Below are 17,694 nucleotides of genomic sequence, written 5' to 3' on the forward strand. Positions count from 1 at the left end.
ATGGCATGAGAGTGAATTATTGGCTGCGGTCCAGGCTGACACAGAAAGAAAAAAAAAAAATCTTATCTTAATAAAGGTGGCTAAGCACTCACTTATTGCAAATATACACATATACATTTAATACGTTCAGAGAAGCCATTTGTATTTTCTTTAGGCAGGCTCACGTCAATGAGGAATAAACAAATCAGCTCAAGTTCAACATTTTATTGATGAAGTCAAAAGATGTGTGGCTTGAATCCAACACTTCAAAAATTTTCAAATGTAGTCAGAAATACATTTCTTCAGTAATAATGCCAGGTTGGATTTCAGGCACCAGCAGCAGCAGCAGCAGCAGCAGCCGTCTCTGGTCAAACATTTCCATTGCTATTAGTATCTCCCAGGATGGATGTTAATGATACCTTTAAGAAGTCAGTCCCCCGTGACAGATGTGCAAAACGTCCTTGAGCTGCTTCCTTTTGAATATATTTGTTAGAGATGTTCCGACTCTAACTTATTGTGCAAGAACCACACGAGACAGTATGCCCTTTTGAACACTTGCACGTGGAGAACTTGTTCGTCATTGTAGATACAACAATGTCCGAACAAATTCTGCAAGTGGAGAGTTTGTTCGTTGCTGTAGACACAGCAATGTCCGAACAAAGTCTGCCGTTGCATTCATGCAAGACAGTATTTATTGAGAGAAGAAGGGTGGGGGTGACAATTTACATGTGTGGTGGCCAAGGTGGGGGTGAAACACCTGGCCTCTGATCACATCATAGCGGGGGATGTTTTACGATGTTGAGTAGACAGAACAACTTTGATTGCGTCTTCTACAATTGGTCAATCAGTGCAAAGGATCTTAGCACTTTGTTAAGACAGGACAAGCTTAGGTTAATTATTACTGATTACATTCCAACATAATATGATCAACCTAATCTATTCAACCCTAACAATATTCATCAGTCTTCAACTTGTCTTGCTGCCTTGCTGCTTTGCACTCTTCGGGGAGAGCTAGCGTTGGCTCTATATTCCCACATGAAGATTCCGTGCCGCCACTTTGAAGGGGGTTGATCACATTTGTCGAGAAGCCTGTAATCCCTCTTATTTACAAAGAAGAGGGCAGCCGTTGAAATCAAGAAAAGATGAGTGCTGTCAAAGAAATGCTATATTTATTTCCTTCCTTCCTTCTATGCTTCTTTCTCGTGCAGAGGGCCAGGAGAAAACAGAAGAAGAAAATGTGCCTCGTATTGAGATTGACAAAAGTAAAAGGTTTGGTTGGACTAGTCGTGCCATTTGTTGGGCAGGGTTGACTACAAGGCCTCTGCCTTCAATCCTTCATCAGCGTTGGCATCTCACAAACACAAACATGATTTCAAATGATTTGTCATAAGGCACTATGAATGTCTCTTCTAATCACATTTCTATCCCGACAAACTATAGCTGTCCTGGATCTTATCAGTGTGTTTAAAAAAAGTGCAATTAATACCTACAGGGGACCTACTATTTATACAAAAACAAATCATCTACATAAAGTCTTGATATAAATATGTAATATATAGATTTGTATTTACACCTCTTGAAAAAACTAGTGCTTTGCCATCTATTCTAGAAGAGTTAAATACAAGTGAGCAGAGAGGTCAGTGCAAGTCAGAGCAAATGCTCAATCAATAGTTCATCTTCCATCATGATGACATTTATCATTGTTGTAAAACTGAGTGGCCCAGCAGGTTTTAAACGCAGGCAGGCAGACAGGCAGCAGGCAGCCAGGCAGCCAGGCAACTGGCAGCCAGGCAGGCAGGGCGCGCTCATTTGGAAGTCTCAGTCATTTTGCGGCTTAACGCCTCTGCAATTGCGACAGCAGCAGCAGCAACGGCACGGCGGCCAAGCTCAAACGTAGCGGTTCCACAGTCGGCGTGCTAACGGCCACCTGATATGTGAAGGCAAGAGAGAAGAGGGGAAGAAGGTTGCCATCAGTCACACCAGAGCATCCATCCATCCATCCTTCCATTTGCCATCACCTACCAGTGGGGGAGAGTCCAGATGAGGAGGAATGCGCTGGGGAGGGGGAAGACCAGCCCTGTCCTCCCTCACCGGACTGTGGCCACTGGCGAAATCATACGTGTCCAGACCTAAGCATACAAGCGTGGATATTGCTGGCATGGAGTCAATGTTCTTTGCAATGGTGTGACGTGTCAAATCAAAAGACAAGCGGGCAGCAGGGACATTTGCTATACTCACAACAGATTAGAGGAAGTACATTATTTGGAACTATTCCTATTCAGTTACATCTGGATTTTACTCTGGCTATACAATTTGCCCAAAAATATTTGTTGAATAAAATCGAATGAAGCCAGCGAGGTTACATTCGTAACAACAGTTGCGGCTCTACGCAGAATGGCCGAGAGGAGAGAAGATGTCATGACATGTACATTAGTGACTAACGGTACACGTCTGAGGATTGAGGAGAGAGTGACGGAGAGAGAGAGAGAGAGAGAGAGAGAGAGAGAGAGAGAGAGAGAGAGAGAGAGAGAGAGAGAGAGAGAGAGAGAGAGAGAGAGGATCGTGCTGATCTGAGTCGAAAAAAATCAATCACGTTTAATCACCGAGATGAGGAAAATGAGAAATGGCCAAATGAAAGCTGAACAGAGGAAAGGACTCTCCTCTCACATCCATAACCTCACACCATTGTGACATGTCATCAAATCGGGGTGGGTGCATCTGATACATCCGAACAAGCGAGGTGGGCACGTTTGAGCTCCGACTGGAGAGAGATGTGCTTCATGCTTCAAGTCTGATTCGAATACATTTGGCAAAGTAAGAATGTCAAATCAATGTGGAAAATACAGATGTGGGGAAAAATCATTCCAAAAAAAAAAAAAAAACCTCACCAGATGCTTCACAGCCATCTTCATCATCACACTCCTCTCCACTGGCCCTTTCCTTTTCTGTTTGTGTTTGCGCACTCCCTCCGTCCTCTTCCTCAGCTTTTCTTGTGGCTTCGTGCGCCCAGCCAAGCTCCGCTAAGAGTTCCTAAACACGCATTAACACGAGTGCATATTTCACAAGTCACAACAGTACTCGAGTGAAAGATCAACATTTATGGAGTACGTTGCCACATTGATTGACTGTGAATGTTTTCAAGAGTGACAACTGATTCCAAGCAAATACGTGTGTATGTACGATCTACTGTTGCTAAAATCATTTTGCTTGCACATAGCACACAAATCTTTCTCATTCTGCTTCAGGTGTGGATGAAGCAACCAACTCCTGCCTTCCCAGGCAAAGACGAGGTACAATCACGTACGTGGGTCGGCTGATAGACAATTCATATTTCACTCTTTGTCATATTTAGTCATGAATAATCATGAATGAATGGCCATCTTCCGTTCAAGGTGACTTTGATGTCGCTTAACGGACAATTGGATGTACGATGGCTTGGCAATGTCTCGAAAGTAAACTGAAAATGTCCATGTGAAAATCGCTAGCTTGACGCTGAATCATGGATGGATGATTGATGAATAAGGACCGGGAATCCTGTCATCCCATTAGCAAGCCGTCAAAAGCTTTGACAATCTGCTGTAATTGCCCAATGAATGTATTAGTGAACGTCATTCTCCACTTGCATTGCATGAAGAAGCAGCTACACTCCGCTGACACGTGATTGAAAGCCAAACGAGGGTCAATACACATGACACAAATTTGGCCTTCCAAGGTTGACGGGCCGCCATAAAAGCATTTGTCGTGCGGTGCGATCCACAGTTTGTAATGATGGGGTATGCTGCAGCAGGGAGGGCTCTTGTGTGTACCTGTGTCAAGCGCTCCAGTGTGTGTTTTGCCGCCCGTAAGACAGGATCCGTATTACGGACGCTGATTTCCGGGTTGTGCCTCTGTGCGTTCAAAGTGCTGTCAACCACGCGACCTGCATAACTACAAGATTGATGAGGTAGATGAGGTGACTTGCATTCGTAGAAAAGCGAGCGCCTCAGCCGCTGAAATGTTGACAATGAATGCAGGGAAAATGATTACAATAGACATCTGTTCCAAGGGAGTGTTGCATGCTGGAGATACACCTGAGGGGGGAAACGACAATATGTGGAATGTCGACAGACAGACACACACACACACACTGGCCTGGTGCTCAAAATCAGGATGAGGCTTCTCTCTAGTGGAAGACATTTGCTATTACACAGTCAACCGCGGCAGCACGTACGTTTACCTCTCGACGACGTCTCGGCCGCTCCAACACGTGTGCTGCTCTACCTCCGTTTCGCTTTCGCAAAGCATCTCGGGGAGCTCGGAGAAAAACAGCTGGTATCGCTGAATAGAGCCCTCAAACTCCCTGAAACATGCGCACCTTGTTGTTAGAAAGCAAGTTTGTTTGTTTGTTTGCTTTTTAGGTTGATGCACTTCCAATGGCAGCGAACCTTGACAATTTCTTGAGACTGCGGCTCTTGTCACCTCTCGATCCTTTGAGAGGGAACGACCTACGGAGAGAGAATCACGTGCGCTAGCTTCTCGTGTGATTTCCATTGAATTTGAATCTTGCAATGACATTTACTCGTTCCAAACACAACTCATCTGAGATATTGAGAAGACTTTTAGGCCGTCTCCACCTCTGAGTCTGGAGCTGAAGACTTGGAAAGCCCATTGAGAGAGAGGTCAGGGGCGTCCTCTTTGAGGCTCTTTGCATCATCCGCCCTGGAGTGACGGCTTTGCTGACACGGGAGGTGTTAGGATGTCCGCTCATCATCACGGGAGCGGCTGCGTGTGACCCGCACACCTTCTCGACCTGAGGAGACCAACAAGGATGGAAAAAAGGAGAAGAATCCATTTTGAAATATCTACCTCGCGTGCCGACGCCTGACCCGTGTATTTGCTTCAGCTTACCGGAAATACGCACGAGGCGACTAGAAAGAAAAAAAAGCTGATTTGCGCCTTCAATTCCCAAACTTTGATACAGAGAGCAAGAGTAAAGTGTTCAACAGGTTTGATGTTAGCATTGGCAAAGGCGGAATGGAATGAAGTGCTGTTCACTCTTCTTAGCATGTTTGCGTGCGTGTTTGTTTAGCGCCCAGGAATCTACTCTACTAAATCCACAGTGTTGTGGCCAACGTTGGCCGCATTCTCCATTGCTTCCTGCAACATTGTGTGCGGGCCGGGCGCTGTTTGTGTCTCATGTGTTTGTCCGGAGATTAGCCACAGAAACGTTCTCATCACCAGCAGCATTCTGGGTATGGGTCGTCCTGCCAACCGCGCCCTTTGTCTGATGCCGGATTTGAATTCGCACGCACAAAGACTGAAGGGAAAGAGCACATTCTCTACAGAGGGAATCTGGTTTTAGCCCATCTAGGAGTGGGGCGAGGGAGGGAGGCAGGGAGGCAGGGAGGCAGGGAGGGAGGGAGGGAAGGAGGTTCCAAGTGACAAGCTAAAAGAAGACCACAGTCTTTGAGCTTATTGTGTTTGATTTGAAGACGTGACAAATGTTAACCAAATCCTACGTCTACTTACAACGGCAGTGATGCGTGGACCGTGCAACTGGGCGTGCAGGATGGCGTCGTTGACATGATTCCGGACGGCCAACAGCGCCAGCTCCATGCTGTTGTGGTTGCTGCTGGTCGCTAAAGTCGCAGCTAATCTCTGGAGCGATATGACCAAACTTCTCCAGGGTGCAGCAAGTTCAGATATCCCCACCTAAAATAAAGAAGAAGCCACGATTGACAGCTGATGCTGTTGACTTCGGGCTCCAGAATTTGCTTTGGCAAAATCTCGGGAGCCGAGCGTTGCATCAGGAAAAGTGCATCCGGACAGAAAGGCCTCCACTTACCAGACATCCTCTCATAACGTTAACGCAGAGTCCGGTACAGGGCCTGATCAAAGTCAGCCCTCTGCAATGGGAGCAATACTGCATCCTCACTAAGCCCCGGCCACACTCTCGGGATAAAGTGGCCTTTTCTGTGGCATCCACCACGTCCCCGGCCAATTTGAGCAATCGACTCAGAGTTTGGCCCGCTCGGAGCACACGGGAAAGACTGGCGAGCAGAAATGGAGGATGGGGCCCGAAGGGACTGACGTCCTGCCGTGTCATCCGCAGGCACTCTTCCTGAGAGGAAAAAGAGCTCTGGCCAATTCCGGGGTTGAGAAGTCGCCCGTAGACCAGCGGGAAGAGCCGGTCGAAGAAAGTCCCCACCGCTAGTTCCAACGAGGGCTCGGGCTCCCCCGAGAGATGGCGACCGATGTCATTGAAAAGCTGAAGCACGTGCGGCCGACACTCCGGTGCCAGGCCGGAGTAGGCGCTGTCAAACAAGTTGCTGGTCAAATTCGATGTAAAGGACACCAGGGAATCAAAAGTGTCTGTAGAAACCACAAAACACACTCCGTATTAGCATTTGGCAAATGAGGTTGTTGACATTTCCACAGTGTGTAGACTGATGGATGGAAATGTCCATTTTCTGTCAAACAAAACGCACAGCATCTGAACTGCCGCATTCTTTTTGCAGAGTGTTTAGCGTCGTTCTTGCCATAGCCCAGCGCTTGCAAAGTTGGATGACGTGTGCGCCCCAGAATAAACATACTGTAGAGCTTTTCTTCAAGGTTGCATATTTAAACAGACAACAACACATGATAGCCCCGAGACCAATTTAGCCTGCTCAGCAAGCCTCTCTAGTAGCAAGTGTGCCTCTGATGCTGTCTGCTCTCCATTTCCTTCCTTCTCATGCTGCCTTTTGAACAGGAGCTGGCAAAGTGCTACAGCAACGCACGGGCCTGCCTGCCTGCCTGCCGTAGCGCCTGACCTTTGTCCCACTACGAGGCACTTGGGCTGGCCAATCGTACTTACAGTTTTCCGATCCGGGAGTAGTGTGGATTGCAAAATGTTACTTCTTGACCAGAATAGGCCCAAATTGGGAAGATGGTGTTTTCGACAGTCGAAATCTCCAAATAACTGCGTCCTAGTGGTAAAAAGCTTCCACTGCATTCACCTCCGCCTGTGGACATGCTAAGGACTAGGCGCTGATTTCTTTCCTTCTTGCAACCATCCAAATAGTGTAGAGTGATTCAAAATAGCTGAAGTCATCAAATTGTCATCACATGATAATGAGCCTAACTGCATGACCTGCTCCCTGCACTGCCTCCGCCCCTTGCGCCATCTGCAGCGACTGTATGACAACAGCGTGTGTCTATGTTTGAAAGTTGCCATTTAAACACGCTGATGTCAATCTAATGGCATCCCGACACACACACGCACAGACAACTGGGAGAGGAAAGGAAGAGAGACACCTAATTATGTGTGACTTTCACCACCTCATGGCTCACTAAACACATTCAAACAACTTTGTACAGCTGCGAGCACCTGACAAGCGAGCTGTCAACATCATAGCGCTTGCTCGCTCTGTCACGCATTTCAATAACAGCATATTATACCTCTGTTTGCACTTTCTTTTTTGATCATCTGAGCAGAAAGGCTTATCTAAAAGCACTACGCTTCCAGTCGCGTACTGGGTGTGAGTGAACGTCCGCTCTTGATATGTTTGCATGGCCATGCCTTGGCAATGCTTACAAACACAAACAGCATCGAGCGACAAGGCAAAAACTCCTGGGCTCTCCCGCCCGCCACGTGTCCTTCTCTCCGGTCTCGCTGAGTGAATGACAGCTGGGATCTGGGTGACAAGGGCAACGGGGTCTTCCACGTGCAGACGGAGTGCAGGCGGAAACAGAGCCTGATGACTACAAGCGCTCTGGGCATGTTTCACTTACTTAGTGGGCTATAATGAGAGCCTTAGGATTGCTTGAGAGACAGCTCGTGTGTGTGTGTGTGTGTGTGTGTGTGTGTGTGTGTGTGTGTGTGTGTGTGTGTGTGTGTGTGTGTGTGTGTGTGTGTGGGGGGGGGGGGGGGATCCAATCAATTCGGCCCAAAATTCTTCTTTCATTCGGCTTCACCTCATCAGACGGGAAAGACGAGCTGAACGCCACCATTCCATATTATATTTAGCTGGGAATATTGATCCTCCCTAACCGATTGATGACATCTGCCTCATTATCCGCGGATCGTCGGAATAACAGCTGAGAAAAAGGGAGGACAAAGAGTAGAACTTGTTTGCTCTGTCTGTCTGGGTCTCATCAACGCTAAGCATCTAATAATGTGTGCACCCCATGCGTATCGCACACACACACACACACACACACACACACACACACACACACACACACACACACACACACACACACACACACACACAAGTACTGGTGAGAGAACAGTGGACAAGCAGAGTATTCTCCCTCCTATTGAAAGCAGGCTGTTGCCCGTGACAACAAGACTTTGGAGGTGATACGCGCTGAATGTAAACATTCTTCAGCCCTTGCACTCTCATTGGTCACGAACAAAAGCTAATTATGGCAGCCTCGGCCGCAGATTGACACAGAGAAAGATAGTAAGCAAGTTTTCCACTTCCCTTCTCTCTCAAGGGACATCACTTGTTTGTTTGGCTAGCCACTGTGGCGCCCCACTAAATAAACTGGCCTCACACCATCAAACTAGCTATTTCATGATGGACGCACAAAGTCAGCATGACTTGGAGCTCGCTCGGGTCCTGGAGCTACTTGACACAATTGTCACGCAGCGATGCGACTTGTCAATTCAACGTGCTGGTGTTTATTCAACGGGAGAACCAATCCCATCCATTTCTCTTGATGGATGCGGTCTCACGGTTAGCGCATCTATCCGTCCCCCGGACTTTCAAATCTCCTCATCGCCGGCCTTCCGTTCGTCTGGTCTACCTCACCTTGGTAGGCTTTGCTGTGTCCGGCGATCAGGTACTTGAGCTCAAAGCTGAAGGATCGAATCTTCTGCTGAGTCTCGCTGCGAACGGCAGCCATGTAACCATCTTCCATCTTACTGGTACAGCACCCCAGACCAGAGTGGACACACACTCTGAGAGAATCATCTGAGTGGACGACAAACACATTGAGCATTTGTTTGGGGGGCTCACACAAGTGCCTCATATCAGCCAGAGAAAAACAAATGGGACGTGATGTGTCGCTAAGCAGAATTGCGTGGATGTTTTTCTGACCAAGATCAAGGGGGAGAGGGATGACAGGAATGGAATGGAATGGACTGTATATGACCTGACACGTATGCAGCTTGCACACACCAACGGAAATCCAACCATACGCGCACACACACACACACACACACACACACACACACACACACACACACACACACACACACACACACACACACACACAAAATATTATCCTTTTTTCATGTCCAGCACAAGTCTAGCGCAAAGCGCAGTCTAACTGCACGCTCTCTTTTCCTTTGGTATTTTCATGTTATTTATGAATGGATTTCCACAATAATTCCGAGCCACTTGCCCACACTATTGATGAATGAAAGCAAATGACGTACGTAATCAGTTTTTCAACTCTAGTTACCAGGGATGCCGCTGATACAGTCAGACAAAAAACATGGGATGCTATCTTGATGGACAACTCCATATAGAACTTTGCATTTTGAGAATATACGTGTTCACTTCAAGTCCCATTCCAAAGCAACGTGCGCTTTCCATGTCATTTTCAAGAGAAATTCTGGCCCACCAAAATGAGGATGCCCTCAGTTTGGAATTTGCCATTGTGTTACAAAAGAGTCTCAACTCGGAGACGTAATTGTCACCAAATGATTCGTTTTTGAAAATCAATTTCCAAACGTTCATAACTTTGCATGCATTCTGCAAAAGAGAATCAACAGAAAGAGATTTAGATGGAGAGTGCATTTCATTTTGAGCAGATTTTGAGCATGTCCATCCAATGGTCAAGCTATGATGTCCCATCCTGAAGGTGATTTACTGACCTGTTTGGGGACTGTCTGGCACCAGTTCCACCTGGCCTATTTGGCGCATCATGTATGCTGTCTTCACCTCATGACAGCTGTCGGCATCGGCTGATCTACAGCCGGGTGTTGAAGCTAAGTAGAAAAAAATCACCCAACACAAATCCACGTTTTGTGAGACAGCACGGGACATTGCAACATCTCAGAAAGTCCAGCTAAGTGAAAGGTGGCCACCGGATGACTACCGAAGCATTCCACTGGGCACTGAGACTGCCTGGAACCCAGTGGCAGCCTCAGGCGCCCCTCAGCCCAGCCCAGCCCAGTCCAGCCCACCATCTCTCTCTCTCTCTCTCTCTCTCTCTCTCTCTCTCTCTCTCTCTCTCTCTCTCTCTCTCTCTCTCTCTCTCTCTCTCTCGCTCGCTCGCTCTCCCTGTTTCCTAATTGTCCTGCGCATTGAAATGTTTTGAAAGTACAACTGCATCAGTTGACTGAAAACACAACTGTGAATATCCCCTATTAGAAAACGACTGAACGATGATTTAAAAGTTCTTTCCCCGGTTGATCTTGATCCACATATTCTACTCAGTTTGACTATGGTAGCTGTTGTATGAATAAAACAAAAGCTAGAACCAAATTGAGCATGGGTACCACCTACTGTTGACACTGTGACATCACACCGTATTATTTGATATGTTTAGATTTATTCGATTCGTAAAGAAAGAAACAGTAAATTGACATTCGTGCAATACGTCAGAATGAAACGATTCCAATGGAGTCATACAATACAATACAAAATGGGCGGTCAAAAATACCCTGCCCCGAGTGAGGATCGAACTCACGACCTTCAGATTATGAGACTGACGCGCTGCCTACTGCGCTATCGAGGCCTGTGAAACCCCAATGTTACTTTTATGATTAAAAAAGACGAAATAACGAATGGACGAGCCCGTACCAAGCATATGTCTTGATACATAATGGCATGAATACCGTATCCTTAACCCAAACTAGCTGAACAAAAATGCATGATGCAACAGTGAATGTGTTCATAAAGCAGGCTTGCGCAAACATTTGTGATGAAAAGTCCCCTTTTTTTTCCTGTATAGGACTTGATCATTCAAGTGCTGCGTGGGCGCGTGGACATAAAACAGCTGGGGTCGAAGCGAGAGATACTTGTCTGTTCCCATAGCCCTTGAATGCATCACGGGATGTGTTACGGCCCCTTTAAAGACAATCTCCCGCGTTCAGAGTTGAGCGGAAATAGAAAGACTCTTTTTCCTCTATTTAAGCGCGCCAACAAAGACTTGTGAATCGCATAGACAGGCAGGCAGGCAAGCAAGCACGGACGGTTGTCGAGCGTGGTGCTTGGACCCCGTTGTTCCAGCAAGCCTCCGAAAGATGTCAGAGGAAATGTCTGTGGCGTCCAGCTCTGGGAGGTAACGCTTGGCATTTTGCATTTGAATGTGCGAGCTTGATCGATCGTTGCTAACCCGATAGCCTCGCGTTATCACTATGGCTGCGATTCTTCTTCTTGTGCGTGGGTGTTGACGTGCTAGTGGAATACGTATGATCTAACGTAACTGCAGCCCTTCCTTGAAATGCTACATGTAGCTAACGATACAGCTCGGCTGCCGCGCCGTGCCGTGCCATGACTAGAATGGAGGACGTGAATGGCCTGCCTCCATCCACGTCATTGATTTTGTGTAGCGACTGAACGCGCGTTAAATGTGTTTCACAGTGGCGTGGATGAAAAGCCGTGCTCGTCGTCGTCAGCAGCACCTGTGACAGACCGGTGAGCGTGCGCGTCCTTCTCGCTGGCCCTTGCGGAACCGAGCCATCCATCAACGTGTATGTTTGTGCAGCTGCTCTGGTGACGTCATGGAGGAGGCGAAGAAGCTCATCGGCACCGGGAAGAGACATCTCGTGATGGGTGACACTGTCGCTGCAGTCAGTGTCTTTCAGGATGCGTGCCGCATGTTGTAAGTCCACGTTGGGAAAGGGCAAGCTGCCATCTACTCACTCTTACCTTGTGTGGGTCCGTGTCAGAGCTGCCAGGTATGGAGACACAGCAGATGAATGTGGTGAGGCCTTTTTCCTGTGTGGGAAGTCTCTACTCGAGCTTGCCAGGTAACCAAAGTTATCTCAATTGTTCACTCGTACTCTTTGTCTTTGGTAGTCCATGATCAATGAAGAAACAAGTCGTGCTTAAAACCAAGAGTTTACAATCACCTTTTTGTCTGCTAGGATGGAGAACACGGTCCTTGGAAATGCCCTGGTAGGAGTCCCAGAAGAATCTGATGATGATGAGGAGGAGGAGCAGCAGCAGCCCAGTAACTCAAATATCGAGAGCGCCAATAACCTTGACGGTAAGGATCGCTGTTAGTATCCAGCCTACTAAATCATTGATATCTCAGCCCCTGTAGCAGATAGAAATGTCATTCCAAAAACACCGAGAGCTTGCTCAATTTTTCAAAATTCAACCTTTCTCCTCAGGGTGCGTTTGAAACTGTTTAGTGCGCCATCCTGACTCAAAGCCTTTCAAATCCTCTTCCGCAAACGTCTTTTTTTAGTTAATAGTTGCCCTCGTTCCATTGTCTGACAGTCAGCCTCGCGTAAAATCCAGTTAAAGAAAGACGCACTTTAATATTGGAAGCTTTACTCGTAATCTTGTCAGAATTGAAAGGCTACGCGGGTCAAAAAGGCCCAAGTTCCATAACCGCAAGAGAGTTGGTGCAAATCTTCTTTGGTGGGGAAAAGAAGCCAACCTCACGTCTTACGTGCCACTCTGGTGCAGAAAACACCCGTGATAAGCTTCGAAAGCAGGTGTACGATGCCATGGCGGCCGAGCCAGAGGCGGCACACTGTCGCGTGGAGAGCGGCACACAGGTGAAGCGGGAAAATGGCCGCGCAGAGTCGCCAACGGAACGAGCTGGAAAGCCCTCTGACCTCCAATTGAATGGAGGAGCAAAGAGCGCGGCTGAGGAGGCGCAAGTCAACGGAGTAGTAAACGGCACTGGGGGGGCGGCAGCGGCGGCGGCCCAGTCTCCCGAAAAGGAAGCTGTGGCCAAGACGGAAGACCCTGAAGAAAGCGGCCACTCCAAATCTGAGGAAGAAGCAGAGGGCAGGCAGTAGAGCTTTTGATACAGTTGCATGATGGGGCAGCACCATCTCGTGTGTGTGTGTGTGTGTGTGTGTGTGTGTGTGTGTGTGTGTGTGTGTGTGTGTGTGTGTGTGTGTGTGTGTGTGTGTGTGTGTGTGTGTGTGTGTGTGTGTGTGTGTGTGTGTGTGTGTGTGTGTGTGTGTGTGTGTGTGTGTGTGTGTGTGTGTGTGTGTGTGTGTGTGTGTGTGTGTGTGTGTGTGTGTGTGTGTGTGTGTGTGTGTGTGTGTGTGTGTGTGTGTGTGTGTGTGTGTGTGTGTGTGTGTGTGTGTGTGTGTGTGTGTGTGTGTGTGTGTGTGTGTGTGTGTGTGTGTGTGTGTGTGTGTGTGTGTGTGTGTGTGTGTGTGTGTGTGTGTGTGTGTGTGTGTGTGTGTGTGTGTGTGTGTGTGTGTGTGTGTGTGTGTGTGTGTGTGTGTGTGTGTGTGTGTGTGTGTGTGTGTGTGTGTGTGTGTGTGTGTGTGTGTGTGTGTGTGTGTGTGTGTGTGTGTGTGTGTGTGTGTGTGTGTGTGTGTGTGTGTGTGTGTGTGTGTGTGTGTGTGTGTGTGTGTGTGTGTGTGTGTGTGTGTGTGTGTGTGTGTGTGTGTGTGTGTGTGTGTGTGTGTGTGTGTGTGTGTGTGTGTGTGTGTGTGTGTGTGTGTGTGTGTGTGTGTGTGTGTGTGTGTGTGTGTGTGTGTGTGTGTGTGTGTGTGTGTGTGTGTGTGTGTGTGTGTGTGTGTGTGTGTGTGTGTGTGTGTGTGTGTGTGTGTGTGTGTGTGTGTGTGTGTGTGTGTGTGTGTGTGTGTGTGTGTGTGTGTGTGTGTGTGTGTGTGTGTGTGTGTGTGTGTGTGTGTGTGTGTGTGTGTGTGTGTGTGTGTGTGTGTGTGTGTGTGTGTGTGTGTGTGTGTGTGTGTGTGTGTGTGTGTGTGTGTGTGTGTGTGTGTGTGTGTGTGTGTGTGTGTGTGTGTGTGTGTGTGTGTGTGTGTGTGTGTGTGTGTGTGTGTGTGTGTGTGTGTGTGTGTGTGTGTGTGTGTGTGTGTGTGTGTGTGTGTGTGTGTGTGTGTGTGTGTGTGTGTGTGTGTGTGTGTGTGTGTGTGTGTGTGTGTGTGTGTGTGTGTGTGTGTGTGTGTGTTCACACATGCTGGTGTTAAAGGGAACGCTCAAATACTTCAATTCTACCTTGAGTTCACTTGCACCTTTGTGGCTGCTTGTAAATATGACTCCTTTTCTCCCAGATGATGACGACGATGATGACGGGGAAGTGGACAAAAATGGTGACAAGGTATTTCGAGTTTTGGAAATGGCGCCTTTTTGTTCTAGTGAAATTGTAATCCTTTCTTTGGGCACTATGTCAGGAGGAGGAGGAGGAAGAGGAGGAGGAGGATGTCGTTGACAATCTGCAATTGGCTTGGGAAATGCTGGAGGTGGCCAAGGTCATCTTTAAGAGGCAAGGTGCCATCCATCCATGCGCCGTTTGCGTTGCTCTTGCTCGCTTTCACCTAACTTTTTACTTCAGAAAGGAAAGCAAAGAAGAGCAGCTCATGGCGGCCCAGGCCTTCTTGAATCTTGGAGAAGTTGCTGCAGAATCAGGTATGCTTGACGTTATTAGACCTTTTTGTGCGGGATACTCAAGTACTAAGCATGTTGGAGGAGCCTCTGCAGCTGAAAGTGACTGATGAGGTCATTATTGTACACAGAAACAAGACGGCGCGTTTTGTTTTGTTTTGTTCCCCTCGTAATGCGGAGGGCCAGATATAATTGGTGGCGGCGGGCTGCTACTTGACTGCCCACTCGTGCTTCTCCAGTGAAATGAAAATGGGCTTTGTGGCAACATTTGAAAGGCGGAACAGTACTCCCAAAGCTGGCATCTTGTCTGTTGTGGGAACATTACAACCATAGATTGGGTGGATTTTGCTGCTGTGACTTTCTGTGAATATTTGCTTTTCGCCAGTGACCTAGAAGTTGTATTTGGCTTTTCAAATGCTGACCTCGTTTGTGTGGACTCCCGTCCCAAAGGAAACTATCTTCAGGCACTGGAAGATTTCCAGGAATGTTTGGCCCTGCAGCTCAAGCACCTTCCTCCTCACAGTCGTCTGCTGGCCGAGACCCATTACCATGTCGCCGCCATGCATTACTACATGGACCAGTATAGTCAGGCCGTTCAACACTACAACCGCTCCATAAAAGTGATTGAAACCCGCTTGGGTAAGACTGCGCATTTTCTTTCCTTTGACGCCTCAAGGCCAAATACCTGAGGCACGAGCCCTGCGGTGCGGTGCTGATGCTAGACTTTCTATAGCCATGTTGCAGAGCTTGATTGATGCGGCGGAGAGCTCCGAAGAGGCGACCGCTGAGATGGAAGAACTGAAGCAGCTTCTGCCGGACATTCGAGAAAAAATCGAAGATGCTGAAGAAATCCTGAAAACGGACAGCGCTGCCATCCAACAGACTCTTGTAGGTCCACAGTAAAATAAACAAAATGCTCAACGTTTTGTGCCATTTTTTTTTTTTCCTTTTCTTTTCTCCCCCCATACACATTTGTAAGATTGTGCCGAAAAATGGATGACACAATTTGCTAACAATTGTGTTCCACCACAATGCAACTGCTCATTAAAGACAATGAAATAAATCTATAGCACTAAAAGCCCATGAACGTGGAAAGGCAACGTTTCACTTCATGTTTCTTGCCAAAATACTAACATTGCAAATTGTCTTCACTGTTTTTCGTAGCAATGAGAAATTGCACCCCCTCTTTCAAAGTAAAATCTGCTTTGAGTGATTTGTGTACATAGTCACGATGGGCTTCCAACAGAAACCGTAACTGCAATCAAGTTGAAGTTCTTGTGAACTATTTTGCAGATGATCAAGCAATTTAAAATCTAAGCAAGTGCAGACTTCAAGTGTTTTGGGCGGGAGAATAGCACACATGGATTTGTTTGGGCTTGCTTTTTGCCTACGCCGTCAAGCCTCTAACTCTGTAACTAACCTGCAGGGCGGCGCTTCAACCTCATCAGCTTCCCGGAGTGAAAATGGCAGCTCTTCAGCCTTTGCTGGCCCCACACAGGTAAGAGTGCCGCGTCCACCACCAAATGTTAATCTCACCATCCGAATTGACGGTTGTAAAAGCAAATTCTCCATCGCAGATCCCAATGAAATCGTCTGATGGAGCATCATCTTCTAAAGTGGCCTCAGACATTTCTCACCTAGTTAGGAAAAAGGTGAGAGATTGACATGACAAGATACTTGAGCGCATATCGTGATCGTGTGGCCGTTTACTCAGGTTTGTCAATTTGTCCTGTTCTGCTGCTGCAATGTCCAAGAAGACAAAAACGCCTTGTCTGTTTTGAGTTGGAATACAGTTGTGAGGCTTTTCTTCTTCTTCATATGTCAACACAGAGGAAACCAGAGGAGAAGAGCCCGGTCAAGGACACTGATGCTAAGCGGGCCAAACAGGAAGCCACACTTAATGGCACTGGAGACTCTAGTGCCAACAATGGAGTTGAGGAGCAAAAATCACAGGAGGCGAGTGTTGGTCTTGGATTGTTTGGCAATACACTCAAGCTAGCTAGCTTGCCAGCCAGCGCTGCTAATCTTGTTGCGGCCGCCTCGTTGGAAGGAAGCACGGCGTAAGGCAATTGGCAAAGCCAAATGCCTGCTCCCTGAAGAGAACGTGAATGCGGCGTACACTCGCACTTGTTGACCTGATCAAACGTGGCCGATTTGCATACGGGTGTCCAAGCAAGGCAAAGCTGCAATTTGCTCATGGATTTGAATTTTCTTGCAGCCTGCGGTCCAGTCTTCAGCGTGACCGGCCCCCTACTTCCTGTTTTTTCAAGACCAGCATGCTTGCCCTTGCCCAACTCTTCTTGTTGTAAATAAGATCCATTTTCATAGCTTTGTCTGTCCAATTTTGTATACTTGCAGTAAATCAATTTGCAAATGAACGAACAAACGCAAACCCATGTCTTGATTCATTTTGTATTTTAACAGCAACAGTCCAGTTGAATTCAGACTGTCTGACGACACGGCAACACCGCCGTGAGGTGGCGCAAATCGATGCCTCCCTCCCTCCCGCAATGAATTGCGTCAAACCATCCATTTTTAGGAATACAGTTAAAAGGACGTTAGTCCTTGTGATTTGTGTGATCCGACCTGAAAAGTCTAATGCATCAAAGTCCTAATAACGGCAGCTCTTTTGGTGACCAGGTTATTGTGGTCAGATGGAGTTGATTCGTGGGCTTTTTTTACTCCTATTTAGAGCGTCGCAGCAGCAGCAGCACTGCCATTCCATTAAGTGTTGAGGATGTGCTCAACACGAGCTGCTGCAGAGAACTAAAATATTCAGCACAGTGAGAGAGAGAGAGAGAGAGAGAGAGAGCGAGGAAGAGAGAGAAGGACTTGAACTCCTTCCTCTGTCTCTCTCTCTCTCTCTCTAGGTTCTCATGCCCATCTGTTGCTAGGCAACTATAAAATAAAGGCTCTGAAGTCAGAGGCGAGAGGGAGAAGCGGAGAATTCACAAGTACTGCAATTGGCCGCTGTTTGTTTGGCTCTGCACATGATCCCATCGCAGCTTTGGCTCTCCATCTGTGGATCCGTTTGGACTTGTGACTCCTGCTCCGCCATTGGGCAAGCAAGCTGGGGGCGGGCCCGCTGGTTCCCAAGGTTACCCGCCTGTGATTGACGTTCAGTCTCCTGCAGCGCAGCAGTCGGTGTATCACTGTTGCTCTGGCTTTCCTCCGGAGACTGGCTAGAAATTGG

General features: G+C 47.6%; 2 protein-coding genes and 1 non-coding gene across 9 annotated transcripts; 1 reads left to right on the forward strand and 2 right to left on the reverse strand.

The window, feature by feature from the left end:
- Window positions 1-353: 353 nt before the first annotated feature.
- On the reverse strand, window positions 354-9,998 carry LOC147047710 (glypican-5-like). The gene is made up of 11 exons (XM_085928244.1): window positions 9,827-9,998; window positions 8,757-8,918; window positions 5,804-6,330; window positions 5,488-5,670; window positions 4,593-4,768; window positions 4,404-4,463; window positions 4,196-4,318; window positions 3,786-3,906; window positions 2,861-3,009; window positions 2,002-2,113; window positions 354-1,906 (listed from the first exon to the last, which is right to left on the reverse strand). Exons 1-11 carry the CDS (start codon window positions 9,996-9,998, stop codon window positions 1,814-1,816), a joined length of 1,878 nt encoding a protein of 625 aa, XP_085784370.1. The 3' UTR covers window positions 354-1,813.
- A 621-nt stretch (window positions 9,999-10,619) lies between these two features.
- trnam-cau (transfer RNA methionine (anticodon CAU)) lies at window positions 10,620-10,692 on the reverse strand. Its single transcript has one exon. It is a non-coding gene; the product is annotated as a tRNA-Met (tRNA).
- Window positions 10,693-10,974: 282 nt separating this feature from the next.
- On the forward strand, window positions 10,975-16,896 carry nasp (nuclear autoantigenic sperm protein (histone-binding)). Of its 7 annotated transcripts, none has more exons than XM_085928702.1 (15): window positions 10,975-11,238; window positions 11,541-11,594; window positions 11,665-11,781; window positions 11,849-11,929; window positions 12,047-12,168; window positions 12,477-12,923; window positions 14,171-14,217; window positions 14,291-14,382; window positions 14,452-14,525; window positions 14,952-15,140; window positions 15,235-15,389; window positions 15,928-15,999; window positions 16,079-16,153; window positions 16,332-16,457; window positions 16,720-16,896. In XM_085928702.1, the coding sequence occupies exons 1-15, from the start codon at window positions 11,201-11,203 to the stop codon at window positions 16,741-16,743; spliced, it is 1,713 nt and encodes a 570-aa protein (XP_085784828.1). In that variant the 5' UTR covers window positions 10,975-11,200; the 3' UTR covers window positions 16,744-16,896. The 7 variants fall into 7 exon arrangements, with proteins under 7 accessions (XP_085784828.1, XP_085784829.1, XP_085784830.1 ...); XM_085928703.1 differs by having other exon boundaries at window positions 10,976-11,238; window positions 14,294-14,382; window positions 16,720-16,895; XM_085928704.1 differs by having other exon boundaries at window positions 10,976-11,238; window positions 14,303-14,382; window positions 16,720-16,895.
- The last annotated feature ends 798 nt before the right edge of the window (window positions 16,897-17,694 follow it).

Source organism: Syngnathus leptorhynchus, chromosome 13 (genome assembly GCF_054491065.1).
Source record: "Syngnathus leptorhynchus isolate UIUO chromosome 13, UIUO_Slep, whole genome shotgun sequence".
Lineage (NCBI taxonomy): Eukaryota > Metazoa > Chordata > Actinopteri > Syngnathiformes > Syngnathidae > Syngnathus > Syngnathus leptorhynchus.

Excerpts from the sequence above, each read along its gene's own strand:
- LOC147047710 (XM_085928244.1), bottom strand. The coding sequence starts at position 9,998 with ATGTCCCGTGCTGTCTCACAAAACGTGGATTTGTGTTGGGTGATTTTT. Across the intron at positions 8,919-9,826 it reads GCCAGACAGTCCCCAAACAG|ATGATTCTCTCAGAGTGTGT; the intron begins GTCAGTAAATCA and ends TCGTCCACTCAG. Across the intron at positions 5,671-5,803 it reads ACGTTATGAGAGGATGTCTG|GTGGGGATATCTGAACTTGC; the intron begins GTAAGTGGAGGC and ends TCTTTATTTTAG.
- nasp (XM_085928702.1), top strand. The coding sequence starts at position 11,201 with ATGTCAGAGGAAATGTCTGTGGCGTCCAGCTCTGGGAG. Across the intron at positions 11,782-11,848 it reads CAGGATGCGTGCCGCATGTT|AGCTGCCAGGTATGGAGACA; the intron begins GTAAGTCCACGT and ends GGTCCGTGTCAG. Across the intron at positions 15,390-15,927 it reads CTGCCATCCAACAGACTCTT|GGCGGCGCTTCAACCTCATC; the intron begins GTAGGTCCACAG and ends ACTAACCTGCAG.